Below are 20,112 nucleotides of genomic sequence, written 5' to 3' on the forward strand. Positions count from 1 at the left end.
CACATGAAGGTACTTAATAGGAAGCAAAGGAACTGCTCCTGCTGAATGTTTAATAAAATCTGGACTGACTTTGTGTTTATAAGTCTTCAAGAACTTCTCTGAACATGGCATTGAGTTTTTACTATATGATGTCGCCAAGAACTGGAAGAAAACTTTGAAATCCTCTTTTTCAACCATTCATGAGTAAACTAAAGTATGTAGAGGAAATAAAGGACTTCTCAAAATGAAATCACTTTTTGGAAACAAGGCCTTTCCCAAACTGCTGTATTTAATGATTAAAAAAAAAAAAATCCCAGATTTTGAGACCAGATTACTAAAATAGGAGAGTTTAGTCAGTTCACTGCAGTCCCCAGTCCCCTGGAGGAGACAGTGAAATATGATATATGAGTGAAGTATTACCTCAACTTGGGCAAGTTACTACACTCTATTTTTTTAGTGTCTGCATCTCCTGTGGTAATGATAGCAGTGCCTACCTTATAAAGTTATTAGGAGGAATAAATGAGTTTGTAAAGCATATAAAACAGTGCCTGGCACTAATATGGTAAGAACTGGATTAGTGTTTGCTAAATAAATAAAGAAGGCAGTGGCTAAAAGAATAATAACGGTCAATTTTATTAATAGGTATAAAAGTTAGAGGAGTCCTCATTCCAAGGGGTCCTCATAATGTCTGAATTATTCAGCTCATACAGATCTTGAATCACTTAACTTGTTAGTACTTTAAAATCAGTTTTAATAGCTAATTCTCATGATAGCTTTCCAGTCTTCCCATTTAGAAGCTAAGTGCTATAGGTGGTGTACCTTTGGTATGTTTTCTGATCTCAGAGAAAACAGAATCAACTATTTGGTAGTGTAGTCCAGAGAAAAATGAATTGAGTCTATTAATTGTTTTAATTAGATTCAGAAATTCCTGAATGGAGACTGGCAACTTAGAAGTGAAATACCCATATTATTTTACCGAGTCTCCAAGGAGTATGCCTCTATTAGTTTGGCATTTAGATGGGTTGCTTTTATTTGAAGGCTTAATTAAGAAACTTTATTTGGGGACTTCCCCGGCGGTCCAGTGGTTAAGACTTTGCCTACCAATGCAAGGGGTGCGGGTGGTTCAATACCTGGGCGGTGGAGCTAAGATCCCACATGCCTCCTGGCCAAAAAAAAATATAAAACAGAAGCAATATTGTAACAAATTCAATAAAGACTTTAAAGATGGTCCACATCAAAAAAAAATCATTAAAAAAAAACTTTACTTGAATTTTGTTTTTAAGTGGCTAATGTTATTTTCTTATAGTTTGCAGTGTTGATGTGGGTATTTACCTATGTTGGTGCCTTGTTCAATGGTCTCACGCTACTGATCTTGGGTAAGTCTACAAAACCATTGGAATGAGAAATTACAAAAAAGATGGGGGACTATCCCTGGCGGTCCAGTGGTTAAGACTGTGCTTCCACTGCAGGGGGTGCGGGTTCGATCCCTGGTCAGGGAACTAAGATCTCACATGCCACACAGCACAGCCAAAAAAAAAAAAAAGATGGTGTGCAAGGAGCTTAAAGACATTTTAGTGGAGAATATCCTTATATTATAGGAAAAATAGAGGATATAGGTTAGAGATTGTGATCTCTTTAAATAAATTGCTAATACTGATACTGTTTATGGAAAAGCCACTTTACTTCCTGAAGACTACTCCAACTAACAGTGATAAACCAGGTCAAGGGTGGCCTTATTTGATGGTGCAGTCATAGATCTAACTAACCAAGACCAGGGATGCCTGTATTTTATAAAGTCTGCGTGATGTGATTTGAAGCCAGGAATGGTTCCTGCAGCCTCCCTTGGTTACTTCATTGCCCTGTGGTGGCTCCCCACCAGCAGGTGCATCCAGGAGCCTTGTGTCTTCCTCATTAGGAACACTTCTGACTATCTCAAGAGTGCTGCCGGTTTGATGGCTTTGTAGTGTTTGTTCCCTAAATCATACCAGTCTGTTTTAAAGGTTGTGTATTTCCTTTTTCAGCTCTGATTTCACTCTTCAGTGTTCCTGTTATTTATGAACGGCATCAGGTAATTTAACTGCAGATTTCAGAATACAGAGCACACGCTCTTATATGGAACTTAGAAATGGATCAGTGCCAGTTTCCAAAGCCTTATAAAAATGAGAAATGTGGTTTCTTAAGCCTTTAATATGTTTAATAAGATTTTTTAGCAATGGTAATTTTCTAGTAACTTCTTTCTACCTCTCTTTCAGGCGCAAATAGATCATTATCTAGGACTTGCAAATAAGAATGTTAAAGATGCTATGGCTAAGTAAGTATTTAAAATCTTTTTTTAACACTAAGGATAGGTGTACTGACTTTGACAACAGCGCAGTATTCTCATATTTAAGACATAATGAGTAGTCAATTTCAATCAGACCTAAAGTGTGACAGAGTTGCCAAAAGATTTTTTTTTCTAACATTTGGATCATTAATTTCTTATTACTTATATATATATATATATATATATATATATATACATATAATACTTATATGTATTTAAGGCTTTATTTAAGTCTAATTTGTAAGGCCAGGGTGGCAAAATTATAGCTCATAGTTTGACAGCCTTAGGATTTTATTTCTTGTATAAGCTGAGCAATGTACAAGTAATTCTTGAATTAATTAGTTAAGAAGCAGAAAACAAAATATTAAAATTCCAAAATATTTACACTAACCTTTTCCCCCTCCTTTTCATTTGTAGAATCCAAGCAAAAATCCCTGGATTGAAGCGCAAAGCGGAATGAAAAAACCTGAAATAATTAACAGTAGGAGTTTAAAGGGGATATTCATTTGATTCCATGGGCGGGGGGAGGGGTCAGGGAAGAATGAAGCCTTGACATTGCAGTGCAGTTTCACAGATCTTTATTTTAGCAACACAGTATCTGAGGAAAAGTGACCTGTCTTGACTGCCCTGTGTTCATCATCTTAAGTGTTGTAAGCTGCTATGTATGGATTTAAACAGTAATCATATTTGTTTTTCCTGTATGAGGCACTGGTGAATATAAAAGATCTGAGGAAGCTGTATATTATTATACTTTGTTGCAGGTAGTCTTGCTGTATTTGGGGAATTGCAGAGAAAGTGGAGCTGAAAAAATAACCTTTTCACAGTTTGTGCACTGTGTATGGTCTGTGTAGATTGATGCAGATTTGCTGAAATGAAATGTTTAGACGAGATCATACCACCAAAGCAGGAGTGAAAAGGCTCGCCTCGCTGGTATGTTCTAGGTGTATTGTGAATTTTACTGTTATATTAATTGCCAATATAAGTAAATATAGATTATATATCTATCTATATATAGTGTTTCACAAAGCTTAGCCCTTCTACCTTTCCAGCTGCCCCACAGTGCTTGATATTTCAGTCGTTGGTTTCATGTGTGTAGTTCCAAAGCACATAAGCTAGAAAAAGAACATATATTTCTAGGAGCACTACCATCTGTTTTCAACATGAAACGATGCCATGCCAATAGAACTCCTCAACATAAACTTCATCACACAGTCTTACTGTAGTTAATTTTGTCACAAACCCTGGACTGAAATCTAATGCTTCCAAAAGTGTTGTTTGCAAATATCAAACATTGTTATGCAAGAAATTATAAAATGACGATTTATACAATTGTGGTTTAAGCTGTACTGAACTAAATCTGTGGAATGCATTGTGAACTGTAAAAGCGAAGTATCAATAAAGCTTATAGACTTAAAATATGTTTGGTATTTTGGTTTCCTGAACGTGCTGCAGATCAAAATGGTAGACTTCACTTCCTTGCGTGTGCGGTGGCTTGTACTTTCAGAAAGATTTTAAGCTCAGAGTACAGCTACATTTATTTTGAAAACCTAAAGAACAATTTATATAATCAAATTTATTTGACACATACCAAAATGTTTTTTTAAATATTTTTATACTTTGATAATTGAAAATACATGCACCAATATTTTAACCTAGAATACAGTGCAGGATTTATGAACATACGTAAAATCATACCATATAAATGTTTACAAATCAGATTTAAGAACTTTTCTTGACACACAGACACTATTGCTTTTTAAATATAGTGAACATATCCTCATTGATCAATTTATTGTTTTTCACGTGGTTATTCAATGCAGGATCCGATCAGTATGAAAGGTCAGTGGTACAATATAGGCAGACGTGGTTATCACTCAGCATCACCAGTCACATGGTTACAGAACACAGAATTAGGGCTGCATAGGGACTCTAACTGTGGGCCCAACAACCTATCAGTGGATTAATGTAAGGCATTAATAAATTGGCATATAAAAATAGCTTAATGAGTGATCTAATCCATTTAGAATGCTGAAGCACTTCTGTGGTAAATGTTAATCTATTTAATTGAAAATGCTTCGTTTCACCTTTCCTGTAAACTGACAACTGCAAATAGCCAATGACTCAAGATGCAGAATTTTTTAGTTCACTGACTAGAAGGACGAATCGGTACATGTGCTCAGAGTCCCAGTCCCTCACTCACCAGCCTGCCTTCCTGAGCGTGCCGTCAGCCCTCGCCGTTGTCAGCGCTCGGCCAGGTGTCAAGTACGATGGACGTGGTTTAGGATGCCTTCTGGTTTTGCTGGCCAAGTCACATCCTATCATCCAGCCAACTCTGAGGAACTCTAAACTAGATGATTTTGTTTTATAATCTTGAGTTGTCAAATATTATTTGGGCTTAGGAATTTGTTCGGCAAAGAGTTTTTAAAAATCCAGACTTGACCTATGTAGTTCACGTGACACTAATCACTGGGGCCAAGTCCACCCCACGCTGGGAGTGGTAAACCCAGCACAGCCTCAGGTCACCTCAGTTATCACCATTTAGGTTTAACGAGATAAAACAGCTCACCTTCCTGGACCTACTTGAACTTTTTTTTTTTTCCCTTCTGTTCTGTAGTAGAGGTTTGTTTTATGTGAAGTGTTTTGGATGTTGTGGGTTTGGCACTCAATATGATGAAAACCGGTTCTACCCACCTACCCTCCGACTCCTGAATTTAAGTTTCTTTGCTGCTCAACTTCAAATAGCCACTGTTTCCCAGGCAGGTAACTGATGTCTTTCATTTAGGAAGCATTGACCTAAATACCTGACCTGGGTGGCAGAGCAGGAGTCTGCTGAGGGTCCTGTAGCCCTCCTCAGTTTTGACGTTTTAGCACCATATGTAGAAAGGAGACAATCTGTGGGAGGGGAGACAGCAGCCCACACACCTGGAAGCTTTCAAAGGCACTTAATGGATATAAAACTCTGCAAATGAAACGTTAAAAAATTAAGTGTCTCAACTTGTTTATACATGGCTCATTTGGTTTTGAAAGCTAAATGTGGAGAACAGAGGCTATCGATATTTCTAGTTCAGTGAATCTAACTTACGCTGTCCTGTTCAACTTCCTTAATTGTAAAAATGAACATTTTTAAAGTATATAGAAACGTACTAGCAAAACATCTTTTGTAAAAGTTTTGATGCAAATCAAAAGCTACATATTGGTTAGGGTAACTGAGGCTTTAAATTTTGTTAGTGGGCTACATTGTCAGATAGGATTTCTTTGTCAGTGTAGTTAGTACGTATAGTTTTTGGTCTCAGGAACAGAGGCAAGCAGTCTTAACGTGTTAGAACTGACCTTCCTTTTTGGCCTGACGGTTTTGGAGATTCCAGGCGATGGGCGCCGTCACACCACTTCACTAGCACTTGGAGCTTGTACGGCCTGCGGTGTCGTAGGCCTTTCCCAGCAGCTGGCGGCCAGGAGGCACCTCATCACTGCCTCCGCGGTGGCTGGCGGTGGCAGCAGCAATAAAGTAAGAGGACTCTGGCACTTCCAGGCATCGCCACACGAACACACTGAAAAGGCAGACCAAACAGTCATTTTGCAGGGCTGGACATCATGCTTTTGTCAAGTGAGAAAAACCAACTTTGCCAAGTGCTCCGGAGTCAAGCCCAGGTGGTGTAGTGAACATTTGGATTTCAATTTCAAAAAAACCAGGGATCTTGCCACCAATTAAAGGTCTGTTGCTTTCTTAAAAGGTCTATTGTTTTTTGTTTCGTTCGGCTCTTTCAGCAGCCTGCGTGTCCCTTCTGAACGGGAGGACTTCTGGCAGCCTGACTTCACACTATCTCTCTTGTTACTACTGAAAAGGTTTTATCAGCTCCACTCGAGTAGGAGAGCCCTTCCTGGTGCTCAGCACAGGGCCAGGGTTCGTGGTAGGCTCCCATGACTGCAAAGGCCAAGGGGGCCCTGCACTGGAAAGGTGACGTCTAAGCCTTTTTTAGTAATCAAGCGTCCCCTCGTATCTCCTGGGGACGAGTTCGCTTATGTCTCCCGGTGCTCGCCTGTTCACAGTTTGGCGGATGCTGCTTTGAATGGGGGTTTGCGCCCCACAGGGAGCTGCTGTCAGTACTATCTCAAGGGCTCTAAGTGCCAGCAGCGGTTGGCACAGCAGCCTGGAGACGGGTGCTCCCAGGCAGGCCATCAGAAAGCATCTTTTGGGGCCATTTTCTACACAGTGCTTTTGGGTAGGAAGTGGGCTGAAATGCTCTTCAGGTGCCTTTTCCACAACCTCAGACCACTAAAAATAAATCTGGAATGCATGCATTTCTTCTTGATCCCCCCGCCAGGAGTTCTGCCTGGGCTGAACAGAAACCAATATTCACGTTTCGATAAAGCCCTTCAACTACATTAGATGAGGAGAAGCTGAGTGACTTGGAATGACCTCATCCTGTTGCTCCACACTCCAAATAAGAAACGCCCTCTGTGGAGGGACAGGAGAAAGCTGCTTTCTTGGAAGTGCTGATGTCATCTCTGGAGCAGGCTGGTAGGGGTCCTTCCAAAAGGCACTGGAAGACCAGCCATGCCTCACAGGACAATGGGCCTGTTTCACAGTGAGCAGTGGTTAAGGTCAGGAGCAGCCCTGGCTCAGGAATCCACATAGCTGGCTGAGGTTCTCCTGCTACTAAATAGCACTGGCCCTAACGGCTTCACCCCTTATCTGATCTCATGTGTATAAACGGGTAACACGGGTCCTGCTCGTTTCTCGGGGTGACTGAGGCTCAGTATTACTATTTTTAAACCTCTCGGTTGTGGATTAATGATCCACGTTAAGAACTCTGGTGATGAATTGGAAGTTCTGAGTTAAAAGGCCTATGGATCAAGGTCATTCTAACCTCCTGATTATATGCAGTGGACGCCGTGGGCTGTCCAACAGCTCCTACTGGAATCAGTATCTTGGGCCTCTCACCACCTGCCCCTCCAGCCAGCAATGCTCAGAGTAGCTGTTGCATGCCGTTGGCTTCTCACCAATCCCAGGACAGCTCTAGTGGGGACAGAGTCCCATCAAGAATTGGGTTGGGGGCTTCCCTGGTGGCGCAGTGGTTGAGAGTCCGCCTACCGATGCTAGGGGACATGGGTTCGTGCCCCGGTCCAGGAAGATCTCACATGCTGTGGAACGACCGGGCCCGTGAGCCATGGCCACTGAGCCTGCGCGTCCGGAGCCTGTGCTCCGCAACGGGAGAGGCCACAGCAGTGAGAGACCCGCGTACCGCAAAAAAAAAAAAAAAAAGAAGTGGGTTGGGAGTCACCAGAGACTAAAGCCCTTCTACTTAGAAAGTCGTCACTGGATCTCTGGTTCACTGTCCCACCTCAGCCCCTCCACGTGCCCCTGTGAGGAGCTGACACCTGAGGTGGGGATGGGAAGGGGTGAAGGCTAGGCCTGGGAGCAGAGCTAGAAGAATCAGGCTGGTACCTGCAGTCGTCTCCTCCAGTGCTGACCACGTACTTGTCGTCATGAGAGAAGCGGATGTTTGTCACGTGAGCCGAGTGACCGAAGTAACGCTTATGCTTGGCCTGTGAGCAAAAGTGAATGGAAGTGATTAAGAGACCCTGTTTCTTCAGCCACCATGGACCACTTCCAGGACTCAGTTCCCCCATCCTAGGACCTCCCTTCACCCATGGGATGCCCGTTGGGTCTGAACATCTCTGTGAGCAAGCCCTTCACTGGCTTCCTGCCTCATTCCTGCCCCACTTGTGGCCACTCTGTCCCCCCTCCATCCTCCTGGCTTCCAGGACTTCCCCTCCTGAGGGAGAGGAAAAGGTTAGGTGTTGCCAAGTCTCCCCAGGGCTGTGACAAGATTCCTCTTGTTCTAGATTCTAGATGGCCGTGTAGATGTGGCCACGATTTCCAGCCGACCGCAGAAGATCAGCCAGCCTGAAGGCAGTGCAGGGAGTTACTCTAAGGAAAACTCACAAATTTCTCTGTGCATGGGAAATCAAAGAGCTTCACGAGCCCAAAGTCGTCTCCCGTGACAATGTTCAGGCCAGCGTGGGTCACACACGCGCAGTTGACATCAGCCTTGTCTGCGTTTCGTGGCCAGATGCCAATGACTTCGTCTCCCAGAATGCTGTTCCAATAGGAAGAGGTGTGAGACGGGTGGGAAGGCTTCGTGCAGTCAGGCACCCTCTCCCAGGAACGAGAGGGGAGTTCAGCGTGGTCACGCAGCTTCTCTGGCAGGACGGCACCTGTCCCCTCCCCCTCTGAATACCTGCCCCAGCTCCTACTATTCTCTGCCCCAGTCCCTTTCACCCTAAAAAGAAAAGTTACCTCCATCTTTGATTCTCTCCCTCTTCCCTACGATGCTTCTGAGTATATGTAGCTTGGGAGAAGTGCGGGGCTCTCCAAGCTCACGGGTTGGTGGCCTCTTTTCCCTTGACGTGGCAGGGCCCTGCTGCTTACCCTGCTACCCGGCACTGCCGGCCCTCCCTCTCCCTCCCAGGGATTGCAGGAGGCCTCACTATACCGCAGGGGGTCTGGCCAAGAGCTGGGGGATGGTTTCCCTTTGAACTTGCTAGATGGGGTTGGGGACGAGTAGGACAGATTACACAAAAAGAGGGACTTTGCATTTCAAAAGCCCAGGTCAGACCAAAGCCAGCGGCCCAGACTGGGAGCAAGAGGCCTCCCGCCCTGACCCCACAAAGGAAAGAGCTCTGTCTCTAAGCTGCTTCGGATCCCAGCCACACACAAACTTGGAGGCTGAGGCTGGGACAAGAGTCTCCCTTGTGACCTTTTCCTCCAGAAGAGCTTTCCTCCAGTCACCTTGTCCAGGAGGCCCAGGTGATCTTCTCAATGACCGTGGCTTCGGTGACCTGCTTCCCCAGGGGGACCTCATGCACCTGGCGCTTGTAGGCTCCTGTTGACACCTGCAAGTGGGAAGCAGCCAGGCCTATCAACTTTCTTTCCCGTCCAAAGGACTCCCCTTTGGGTGTATTGCTTCCCAACCTCTGCATCCCCAGGACTTTTCACCAAACCCAAGCTCAGCTCCAGGCTGCAAAGCCTGTGGTCAGCCCGCGGCAAAGTTCACATAAGCAGGGCATTTTTCCCTCCGATTTCTTGCTATTTTCCAAAGTCCTACGGCAGCTTCTCCAAGTGTGGTTCTTGAGCGGCAGCATCAGCCTCGGCTGGACACTGATTAGAGATGCACATTCTTGGGCCCCACCCTAGACCCACCTAGTCGGACAATCTGAGGGCGGGGCCCAGCAGGCTTTCACAAAGCCTCCAGGTGATTCTGGTGCGCGCTCACGTTTGGGAACCCCTGTTCTCAGAGAACCAAGGTCCTGTGCAACAGAGCTGAGGCAAGTCTTCTTATGGACAGCAGCTGACGGAGATGATTTCTGAAGTATTAGGACCTGATCCTGGCTTCTCTGGGAAACTTCTAGAGGCAACTGATCATTTTCCAGCCAACGGCCACTGCCTCCATCGCCAGCCCCCTCCCTCCCTGGGGTGCTAGACCAGCCACCCCAGATATCCCTGCTGTACAGGGATGAGCCGAGATCTTTCCCACATCAGGGCCTTCATGCAGAAGGCCTGGAACCATGTTCCCACCCCCCTTGGGTGGCTGACTCCTACACACCCTGCAGACCTCAGCTTAAACAGCACCATACGGAGAGGATGTCAGTGCATCTATTTAACAGTCAGTGCCTGTTAAATGCTCCCGCAGGGCGCTGACCTTTTCCTTCTCGGCACATAATCACAATTTGTAGTTATAGGTATATTTTGTGATGATTTGTTTAATGCTCGTCTTGTCCAGGACAAGGCAAGTTCCAGGAGAGCAGGGACCAGGCCCATTTCATACACCCAAAAGCCTGGCGTAGCGCCTGGTTCAGTCCACACTTGATGAATGAAGCGTCCTCTCTCCTCTCACAAAGGCTACCCGACTCCAGGCTGGCTCACAAATGCATAATATTTGTTCAAAGTGCTGGAGAAATCACTGTTCTATTTTCAGCTCTAAGTGCCAAGAGTGGGAGCCCTTGCGATCCCTCCCCGCTTGTCAGCCTCCCCGGGGGCCAGTGATGGGCTCTCACTCCAGGCTGGCTGACTGGAGTCTGAGTCCCGAGTTGGAGGGACCACACTGCCCATGGGATGTGGAATTGAGATGAGTAAGTGTAAGAAGCAACACAGGCTTCCGTGCAGCCCCAGAGAACTAGGAATTAGGACGCCTTGAAGGGGTGGTGGTGAGAGGAGGCTCAAGATGATTAGGGCTTGTTTCCCGCTTTCCTACTGAAGAATAAGTACTATTTTAAATTCTATTCAACTTCCTTAAGTTCTCTAAGCCTCTGTTTCTTCATTTATAAAATAGGGAAACTAACAGTACTTAAACAGTTCCAGTGAACACATTTCCTGACACAGAGTAAGCACTAATTTCATAAAAGCCATTGTTTGTAATACTATTATTAACGGTTACCCCAGATATCAGTAAAGCCAAAGCATACCTGGATGTATTTGCCATCCGCGGAAAAATCCATCTGAATGACAAAGCTTGGGATATCTTTGCAGTAGCCGATGCGGTTCAGACTCGTGCCCTGAGTGAGGTCATAGAAGTCAACTGTGTGTCCAGAAGAACCAACAGCTAAGAATCTGCTGTCTGGGCTGATTCTAGAAAAAGCAATCCAAGAGCACAGTCCGTGAGGAGGGCTGTGTAGGGCTGGTCAGGCATGAGGTCTGCTCTGGGACAGGCCTCCCAAGCTCAAAGGCAATGAGATCACACGTCATGATTCACGTGTGGTTAGCTTTTCCTAAAGTCTATGGAATTCGACAGCTTCTCTGGATCAAAACCCCCCGTAAGTAAGTAAATGGATGTGTGCAGTCTTTTGTAGAAGGCCTTTTATGAGAAGTTTTTACCACACTCCTATGGAAATTAGCAAAGACATGTCTGAGAACTAATGTGTGAGAGGGTCTCCTTCCATAGTTGGCTCACTGAAAGGGACCCTCTCACAAGTGAGCTCTTCATTCCAGCCATGACCCTCCTGGAATGGGAACCATGGGAGGAAGAATGAATGCCCGCCTTTCTCCTCACTGCCGACTGCCTGCTATGTACCTGATATCTTGGATAGCAGATTTCCGGTCTCGTTTCTTCCCCCAAACTTTCAGGCTGTTCACCAACAAGACGACAAACTCTCCATTCTTCATGCCAATGGCCACCATCTCCCCGTCAGGGCTGTAGGCTGCACACCTGGCCGCGTGGCCCAGGTTCACCTTGTTTAGCAGCTTCTACATTGACACAAAGTAATACCACCTGAGCCCTTGGCCACCTCAGCTGGTCTCCAGGGGAAATCCTGCACCCAGGCCAGAGCAGCCAGGCTGCCTCTAGGGAGGCTCCAAACCGCTTGCTTCTAATAGTAGGTGTCCCTGAGTGGCTGAGGGGGGCAGTATGTTTTGACTGAGCAGCTGGAGAGACAACACGGTTTAGGACAGAGGTTGGCGAACTTTTTCTGTGAATGGGTTGGGAGTAAATATTGTTAGGCTTTGGAGTCCATATGGTCTCTCACAACCAGTCAGCTCTGCCAGTGAGCACAAAGGCAGCCATGGACACCAACATAAACAAAAAGCATGGCTTACTTTGCAGAAACGGGCAGCAGGCAGACTTGACCCTTGGGCTGCAGCTTGCTGACCTCTTGCTCGGGGGAAGAGTTTGAGCTTCAGCATGTGTTAGTTCAGATCCCAGATCCTGGCTCTGTCCCTAGCTGGGTGTGTTTGGGTAAGTTACTTCTCTGTCTTGCCATGTGTAGAGAATCGATATTAGTATTGGTCTTGCAAGGTGTTGTAAGCATTAACGATAGCATATATGAAGCACCGGGCATGTAGTGGGTGTTAATAAACATAATCCTTATGAACTAAGGAGTATAACCACCACACTTAGCCTTCTCCATGTCTGTTCTATGATCCCTACACTGAAAATATGACTGAAACATTTACTAGCCATTTTGTAATGAAACCGAGTATTTTAATTATTAGAACTTAAGTACTTGTTTTACTATCAGCTAAGACTTGGTAACATTAATCTTTCCCCGCCCCCAGATTTCCTATTTGACATTTTTACTCCAGACAAGTTATTTTTTTGAAATTTTTTGTATTTTTAAATTGATTTTCCAAATGCTAAGAGAAACCTTGTTGGGGTTTTGATTGAAATGTTCCATTTGGGAACATTTGACATTTTAAATCATTTTTAGTCTTCCCATCCAGGGAAGACATGATTTATCTCTTTGTTTTTTAGTTTTGTGGGTTCTTTCATGACAAGAGAATAATCATTCTCAATTATATTATTCCTGTACTATAAATATTCATAGATGGATGCATAGCTAAAGAGATATATATATAGAATGGGTGTGTGTGAACAGGACTTCTTTTATTATCAGTCCCTCTAACTTAATTGCTGCCCTGTGGCCGATCTCCTGCCCAGCTCCATCCCCCCTTCTGGCCTGACCCTGGCCGAACCTCCCCTCGCCCAGGGCTGTCACTGCTCCGAGGCCCACATGGGGCATCCGAGCCTGGGCAGCGTCGGCCCCTGACCTTGTCAGCCAGGTCCCAGATTCGGGCTGTGCCGTCGTTACTGGCAGAGATGAAGATGTCCTTGGAGGGGTGTGTGGCCAGGCCCCAGATCTCCCCTTCCATGTGTCCATCAATCAGGATGTTGGAAGCAGCATTTTTTTCACCAACTTCAATGATTTCTCCATCCTTGGTTCCCACTAAAATCTTTCCCTGTTGTAATCAAAACACTATTAGAAGAAAGACAAACACTACAGGATCCCACTCATATGAAGTACCTAGAATACTCAGATTCATAGAGACAAAGTAGAATGGTGGTTTCCAGGGACTGGGGAGATGGGGCAAAGGGAGTTATTGTTTATTAGACACTGAGCCCCCGTTTCACAAGACGCAAAATGTTCTGGGGAGGGGTGGTGGTGATAATTGCACAACTATGTGAATGTATTTAATACCACTGAATTGTACACTTAAAAATGGTTAAATGGTAAATTTTATGTTCTCTATATTTTGTCACAATTTAAAATAAAATAATATAAAAAAACACTATTAGAGTAACTTGGGAAAGTGCCTTTGCTGGCACTGGTATTAAAATAGGAAGAGCCAAGAAGTGTTTTGTTCTTAGCCACTGATTTGCCATCCTTAAGCGAGCCCCTCACTTGGCCTGTACTCCCCCCGCCACCTTGGGGAGAGTTCCCCCAGAGCTCTCCATCATCTCGTCTCTGCTGAATGGTCCAGTGATTGCAAGCTCACTGCAGAGCAGGGCAGCCAGTTTCTGCTCTTGGACAGCCCAAACTCTTCCTCAGTTCTTCCTCGCACTGAACAAAATCCATCTCCAGATGACTTCTAGGTTCTGGGCCTCGTTCTGCCTTCATCTCCTGTCTAATTACCCTTCCGGATGATTGTTGTGTATCTATTTAAAAACAAAATTCCCAATTTTCAATTATGGAGACTCCAAATCAGGTTTGCCTTTTTAGTGGAGAGCATCTAGAAAGCAAATTCTTAGACTGATACCAATTCCAAAATATAAATACAAGGTATTAAATAGAGGTTAAGAGATTTGTTTTCAAGTGCTTCAGAATCTCCTGGGGAATTAAAAATAAAGAAGAAGAGAAGGAAAACACACATCAAGGTCAAGGCCCCACTCCCGAGATTCTGACTTGGCGGCTCTGGATACGAGCCTGGATATCCATGTTTAAAAGACAAAAGCAAAACTCCACAGTGGTGTGTGATATTTAGCTCAGGTACAACTTGAAAACCAATGGCTTTGAGTCAGACAGTTTGGCAGTCCTTCCCCTTCCCGGCTGCATACCCTTGGGCATGGGCAACTACTTAATATCCCTGTGCCTAAAATAACATTGTCTATAATAACAGCAGCTAACATCTACTGACTGTGGCCATGTGCCAGGCATAATGAGAGATGCTGTGCATGTATGATGCATGCAGTCCTAACAACCCGTGTGCTGGACACAGAAAGGATAAGCAACACAGCCAAGGTCACACAGCCAGTTCTACCGGGTGAGTCACACTCTGCACCCAGGTCTCTCTGACTGTGCTAAGCTGCTTCCCCTCTGCACTAAGCCACACCCGGGAGGCTTGTTCTAAGGACTCAACCACTCAGCACAGGGCAAGTGTCCGGCTGGGAAGGTGCTGGACGAATTCTGGGCGTCGCTGGCAAAGGCCCGCCCCACCCGGTGCTCACTTTGCCGCGGCACACGGAGCGCACACACTCCACCAGCTGCCCCGTCTCCAGTTGGAAGGCCCGGCAGCGCTTCATCTCCTGGTCCCACAGTTTCACAGCACCTCCTTCTTTGGTCCTGAAAAAGATCAAGAACTTAGCACGTTAGCCCTCATCCTAAGACCGCCCAGGACCCTCCGCTGCCCTCTCTCCCTGTCATCTCCTCAAGGTCCCATCCCCTCATCCCCAGGCCCAGCAGGACAGACCCTCTGGGGTGGCCCCTTTCATAAGCCCTGCTGATGAGCTACCAGAACCCCTTGAACCTGCAGATTTCCTAGACTGCTTTCAAATGCCACCACCGTGGGAGGAAGGAGAATCGAAACCTAAAAAAATCAAGCTATGTTTTTATTAGATCGAATGACGAAGAGAAATGTCTCTCCCACTTTGCAGCTTGGCTTTCACACGGTCCCGGTCTGCACTGGACGTCCGCCCTCTTCTCACCCCTCCTGCCTCCTCTCAAAGAGCCACTGACAGTAACACCTAATGGACAGCACAGTCACCTGGTCTGTTCGAGAACACCTCCCCGGTTTTTCAACTACCAAGGCACCACCTCTCTGACCCTTACTTCTGAAGCTTCTGACCCAGGGCCCTCTGGGAGAGACGGCAGACTCATCTCCGTGATGCAGAAAAGACAGGAGAGTGAAAATCTGCATTTTCTCCAAGTTGGAGATGCTTCTGTCAGTTTCTCCCAAGACAATCCAAAAAGACCAGTTGTTCCCAGAGGAGTTCGGGCTTACGGCCGCTCTTTTCCACCGGTCACTATGAGCCCGTCTCGAAGGGTTGTGTACATTGTGAAGACGGGGCCTGTGTGAGCCTTGGCCACCAGCCGGACAAGGAAGTGGTCCTTCCACACGTAGACGTCGCCGTTGATGGCACCCGTGAAAGTGAGGTTGTTCTGTAAACAAAGGGACACCTTCCACACCAGGACACTTCCTGCAGCCCTCGAGAGGGTTCCCTCCCAGCCACCCACTCCACTGCTAAGGCAGCAGAGCCGGAGAAACATTAACACACTCAAATTGACCTTCTGTGCCAAGGGAAGGCGAAAGAATTCTTAAAAGAGCATATGGTAAGGAAATCACCTAGCTTTGCGGTGTCAGTTTTGGGAACAGTTGATTTCCCCACTGAGCACAGCTCCGCTTTTTAATGCACTTCCATTCTGGGAGCAGCCTCAGGTGACTGCAGAGAAGGGCGGGACCCCAGTCTTCAAGGAGACTTTCCTGGCCTCATCTACAAGGAGGGTAAATCCACACCTGGAGGACCGAGAGCTGGCTGTGTTCCAAAATTTCCCCAGGGGAGCTTGTGTTGGCTGAGGGCAGCCCACAGCCCGTGTGAGGGTGTCAGGGGATTTATGGCACAGGAGGACTGGGGGGAAAGGGATGCTGTCCAGTGGTGGAAATGCCCCTCAGCCTCTGTGGCCATCTAGCCTAGTCGGACAGGCCTGCACGTCAATCTGGCTCTGGAATAATGAAACTCCAGCCCTGGGTCGGGGTCCTGCTTTTTTCTGATTAACATTTTGAGGGGACAGTCAACTCACCCATCTGTGCTAAGGAAACAAAATAGTGGTTGCAAATAATCCAGGAAAGGAGACCTGTGGAAATGGCTTCCTTGCTGTTCACAGCTTCTAGGACATACCTGCCCCCCATGCCCATGCCCAGGGGTTCAGGGTCCCGTCAGGAAGCTTCTGCTGAAACTCACAGCACCGAAGGCCACGGAGAGCATCGTCTGCATCTTGGCAGCCTCCATGGACCCGATGACCCCTTTCTTATAAAGCAGGGCACTGCCTGCCAGGGTCCAGAACTTCATGTGCTTGACTCCGACAGACACAAACTGTGTGTCTGAGTCAGGGCGAAACTCCACCACGAATATGCGCTCCAGGTGGCCCCCTCGGCTAGCAACCTTGGCACCTGCGTGGGTGAGAGAGTCTGGTGAGGTGGGTCCTACGCTCCCGGGCCAGGCAGGGGAGCTGCAGCCCAGGACAGAGGGCTCTCTGTCCCAGCAAGGCCCAGAGCACACTTCTGGTTCCTTCTTCAGCCGCCCCCTCCCACCTTCAAACACTACTCCCTGGGTGGGAAAGAGACCTTGTCTGGGAAATTTCCAGAGCAGCAGGTGCTGCTAACAGAACCCCCAACCTAACTCTACCCCGTCCCCACAAGCCACGAGCCACATCCAGGCATCTGTGAACAGAGGAGGAAAGGATGGCCCAGGAGACAGAGGTTTCCAGATACGAGAAAAGGGCAAAACAGCTTAAGGGCATCCCCCGCCTTGCCACCTCCAACAGGATTCACCCCACAGGAAGCCGCAGCCTCCCCACAGTGCCACTGGAGACACATTCCTTCAGACTGTTGTTTTCTCCAAAATTCCTCTGCTTTTAATTTCTTTAAAAAGTTCCCCACATTCCTTTTTCTTTCATGGTTTTTAGGTTTTAAATGCTTACCTTTTATATTACTAGTTCTTTCCCTCAACCTAATTTATTTCTGTTTTTGATTTCTGTCCTGAGTTTTATTTAACCTTTGTCTTAATCAAACCTCAGTTCCACCATTTATCTGTACAACAATTTTGGAAAAATTATTTTAACCTCTCTGTGCCTCAGTTTCCTCATCTGTAAATTGGGGATAATAATAGTTCCCACTTTATAAGGTGTTGTGACGATTAAAAGAATTGATAAAAGGGAAGCCCTTAGAACAGGCTTGGTGCAGTGAGGGTTCTGTAAGCAGTAACTACAGTTAGTTATTTTTATTGCTCTTTTACCTCCTTTTAAAATCTCTGAGCTTCTAGTCTTATCCCATCTATTTTTATCTCATCATTATTTTCCAGTCCTTGAATTTTTAATTTATTTTTTTAACATCTTTATTAGAGTATAATTGCTTTACATTATTGTGTTAGTTTCTGCTGTATAACAAAGTGAATCAGCTATACATATATATATATATATATATATATATATATATACACCCATATCCCCTCCCTCTTGCGTCTCCCTCCCACCCTCCCTATCCCACCCCTCTAGGTTGTCTCAAAGCACCGAGCTGATCTCCCTGTGCTATGCAGCTGCTTCCCACTAGCTATATACACTACCAAATGTAAAATAGATAAGTTCATGCCACTCTCTCACTTCTTCCCAGCTTACCCTTCCCCCTCTCCGGGTCCTCAAGTCCATTCTCTACATATGAGTCTTTACTCCTGTCTTGCCCTTAGGTTCTTCAGAACCGTTTTTTTTTTTTTAAGATTCCATATATATGTGTTAGCATACAATATTTGTTTTTCTCTTTCTGAGTTACTTCACTCTGTATGACAGACTCTAGATCCAGCCACCTCACTACAAATAACGCAATTTCGTTTCTTTTTATGGTTGCGTAATATTCCATTGTGTATATCTGTCACATTTTCTTTATCCATTCATCTGTCGATGGACACTTAGGTTGCTTCCATGTCCTGGCTATTGTAAATAGTGCTGCAGTGAACACTGTGGTACACGACTCTTTTTGAATTATGGTTTTCTCAGGGTACATGCCCAGTAGTGGGATTGCTGGTCACATGGTAGTTCTATTTTTAGTTCTTTAAGGAACCTCCATACTGTTTTCAACAGTGGCTGTAGCAATTTACATTCCCACCAACAGTGCAAGAGGGTTCCCTTTTCTCCACACCCTCTCCAGCATTTATTGTTTGTACATTTTTTGATGATGGCCATTCTGACTGGTGTGAGGTGTTACCTCATTGTAGTTTTGATTTGCGTTTCTCTAATGATTAATGATATTAAGCATCCTTTCATGTGTTTGTTGGCAATCTGTATGTCTTCTTTGGAGAAATGTCTCTTTAGGTCTCCTGCCCATTTTTGGATTGGGTTGTTTGTTTTTTTAATATTGAGCTACATGAGCTGCTTGTATATTTTGGAGATTAATCCTCTGTCAGTTGCTTCATTTGCAAATATTTTCTCCCATTCTGAGGGTTATCTTTTCATCTTGTTTATGGTTTCCTTTGCTGTGCAAAAGCTTTGAAGTTTCATTAGGTCCCATTTGTTTATTTTGGTTTTTATTTCCATTTCTTTAGAAGGTGGATCAAAAAGGATCTTGCTGTGATTTATATCATAGAGTGTTCTGCCTATGTTTTCCTCTAAGAGTTTTATGGTGTCTGGCCTTACATTTAGGTCTTTAATCCATTTTGAGTTTATTTTTGTGTATGGTGTTAGGGAGTGTTCTAATTTCATTCTTTTACAGGTAGCTGTCCAGTTTTCCCAGCACCACTTACTGAAAAGGCTGTTTTTTCTCCATTGTATATTCTTGTGTCCTTTATCAAAATTAAGGTGACCATATGTGCGTGGGTTTATCTCTGGGCTTTCTATCCTGTTCCATTGATCTATATTTCTGTTTTTGTGCCAGTACCATACTGTCTTGATTACTGCAGCTTTGTAGTATAGGCTGAAGTCAGGGAGCCTGATTCCTCTGGCTCCGTTTTTCTTTCTCAAGATTGCTTTAGCCATTTGGGGTCTTTTGTATTTCCATACAAATTGTGAAATTTTTTGTTCTAGTTCTGTGAAAAGTGCCATTGACAGCTTGATAGGGATTGCACTGAATCTGTAGATTGCTTTGGGTAGTATAGTCATTTTCACAGTATTGATTCTTCCAATCCAAGAACATGGTATATCTCTCCATCTGTTTATATTATCTTTAATTTCTTTCATCAGTGTCTTATACTTTTCTGCATACAGGTCTTTTGTCTCCTTAGGTAGGTTTATTCCTAGGTATTTTATTCTTTTTTGTTGCAATGGTAAATGGGAGTGTTTCCTTAATTTCTCTTTCAGATATTTCATCATTAGTGTAGAGGAATGCAAGAGATTCCTGTGCATTGATTTTGTATCCTGCTACTTTGCCAAATTCATTGATTAGCTCTAGTAGTTTTCTGGTAGCATCTTTAGGATTCTCTATGTATAGTATCATGTCATCTGCAAACAGTGACAGCTTTACTCCTTCTTTTCCGATTTGGATTCCTTTTATTTCTTTTTCTTCTCTGACTACTGTGGCTAAAACTTCCAAAACTATGTTGAATAATAGTGGTAAAAGTGGGCAACCATGTCTTCTTCTTGATCTTAGTGGAAATAGTTTCAGTTTTTCACCATTGAGAATTATGTGGGCTGTGGGTTTGTCATATATGGCCTTTATTATGTTGAGGTAAGTTCTCTCTATGCCTACTTTCTGGAGAGTTTTTATCAAAATGGGTGTTGAATTTTGTCGAAAGCTTTCTCTGCATCTATTGAGATGATCATATGGTTTTTCTCCTTCAATTTGTCAATATGGTTTATCATATATATGGATTTGCCTATATTGAAGAAACCTTGCATTCCTGGGATAAACCCCACTTGATCATGGTGTATGATCCTTTTAATGTGCTGCTGGATTCTGTTTGCTAGTATTTTGTTGAAGATTTTTGCATCTATGTTCATCAGTGATATTGGCCTGTAGTTTTCCTTCTTTTCAACATCTTTTTCTGGTTTTGGTATCATGGTGATTATGGCCTCATAGAATGAATTTGGGAGTGCTCCTCCCTCTGCTATATTTTGGA

The 20,112-nt window shown here is 44.8% G+C and overlaps 2 protein-coding genes across 5 annotated transcripts in view; one reads left to right on the forward strand and one right to left on the reverse strand.

The window, feature by feature from the left end:
- Positions 1-3,718, forward strand: part of RTN4 (reticulon 4) — a 66,474-nt gene extending 62,756 nt beyond the window's left edge. For all 4 annotated transcript variants that reach the window (XM_019942665.3, XM_004319014.4, XM_019942664.3 and 1 more), the window contains 4 exons: positions 1,286-1,355; positions 2,001-2,047; positions 2,232-2,290; positions 2,720-3,718. In XM_019942665.3, the coding sequence (XP_019798224.1) occupies positions 1,286-1,355; positions 2,001-2,047; positions 2,232-2,290; positions 2,720-2,762 (219 nt within the window). In that variant the 3' untranslated portion in view covers positions 2,763-3,718. The remainder of the gene's footprint in view (positions 1-1,285; positions 1,356-2,000; positions 2,048-2,231; positions 2,291-2,719) is intronic.
- EML6 (EMAP like 6) overlaps positions 1,295-20,112 on the reverse strand; it is a 184,741-nt gene continuing 165,923 nt past the window's right edge. The window contains exons 33-42 of the mRNA XM_033838189.2: positions 16,252-16,460; positions 15,294-15,451; positions 14,521-14,635; positions 12,846-13,034; positions 11,374-11,546; positions 10,769-10,931; positions 9,096-9,199; positions 8,250-8,403; positions 7,749-7,849; positions 1,295-5,850 (exon numbers count right to left, since the gene is read on the reverse strand). Of these exons, the coding sequence (XP_033694080.1) occupies positions 5,694-5,850; positions 7,749-7,849; positions 8,250-8,403; positions 9,096-9,199; positions 10,769-10,931; positions 11,374-11,546; positions 12,846-13,034; positions 14,521-14,635; positions 15,294-15,451; positions 16,252-16,460 (1,523 nt within the window). The 3' untranslated portion in view covers positions 1,295-5,693. The remainder of the gene's footprint in view (positions 5,851-7,748; positions 7,850-8,249; positions 8,404-9,095; positions 9,200-10,768; positions 10,932-11,373; positions 11,547-12,845; positions 13,035-14,520; positions 14,636-15,293; positions 15,452-16,251; positions 16,461-20,112) is intronic.

The sequence above is a fragment of the Tursiops truncatus genome, chromosome 14 (assembly GCF_011762595.2).
Source record: "Tursiops truncatus isolate mTurTru1 chromosome 14, mTurTru1.mat.Y, whole genome shotgun sequence".
NCBI lineage: Eukaryota > Metazoa > Chordata > Mammalia > Artiodactyla > Delphinidae > Tursiops > Tursiops truncatus.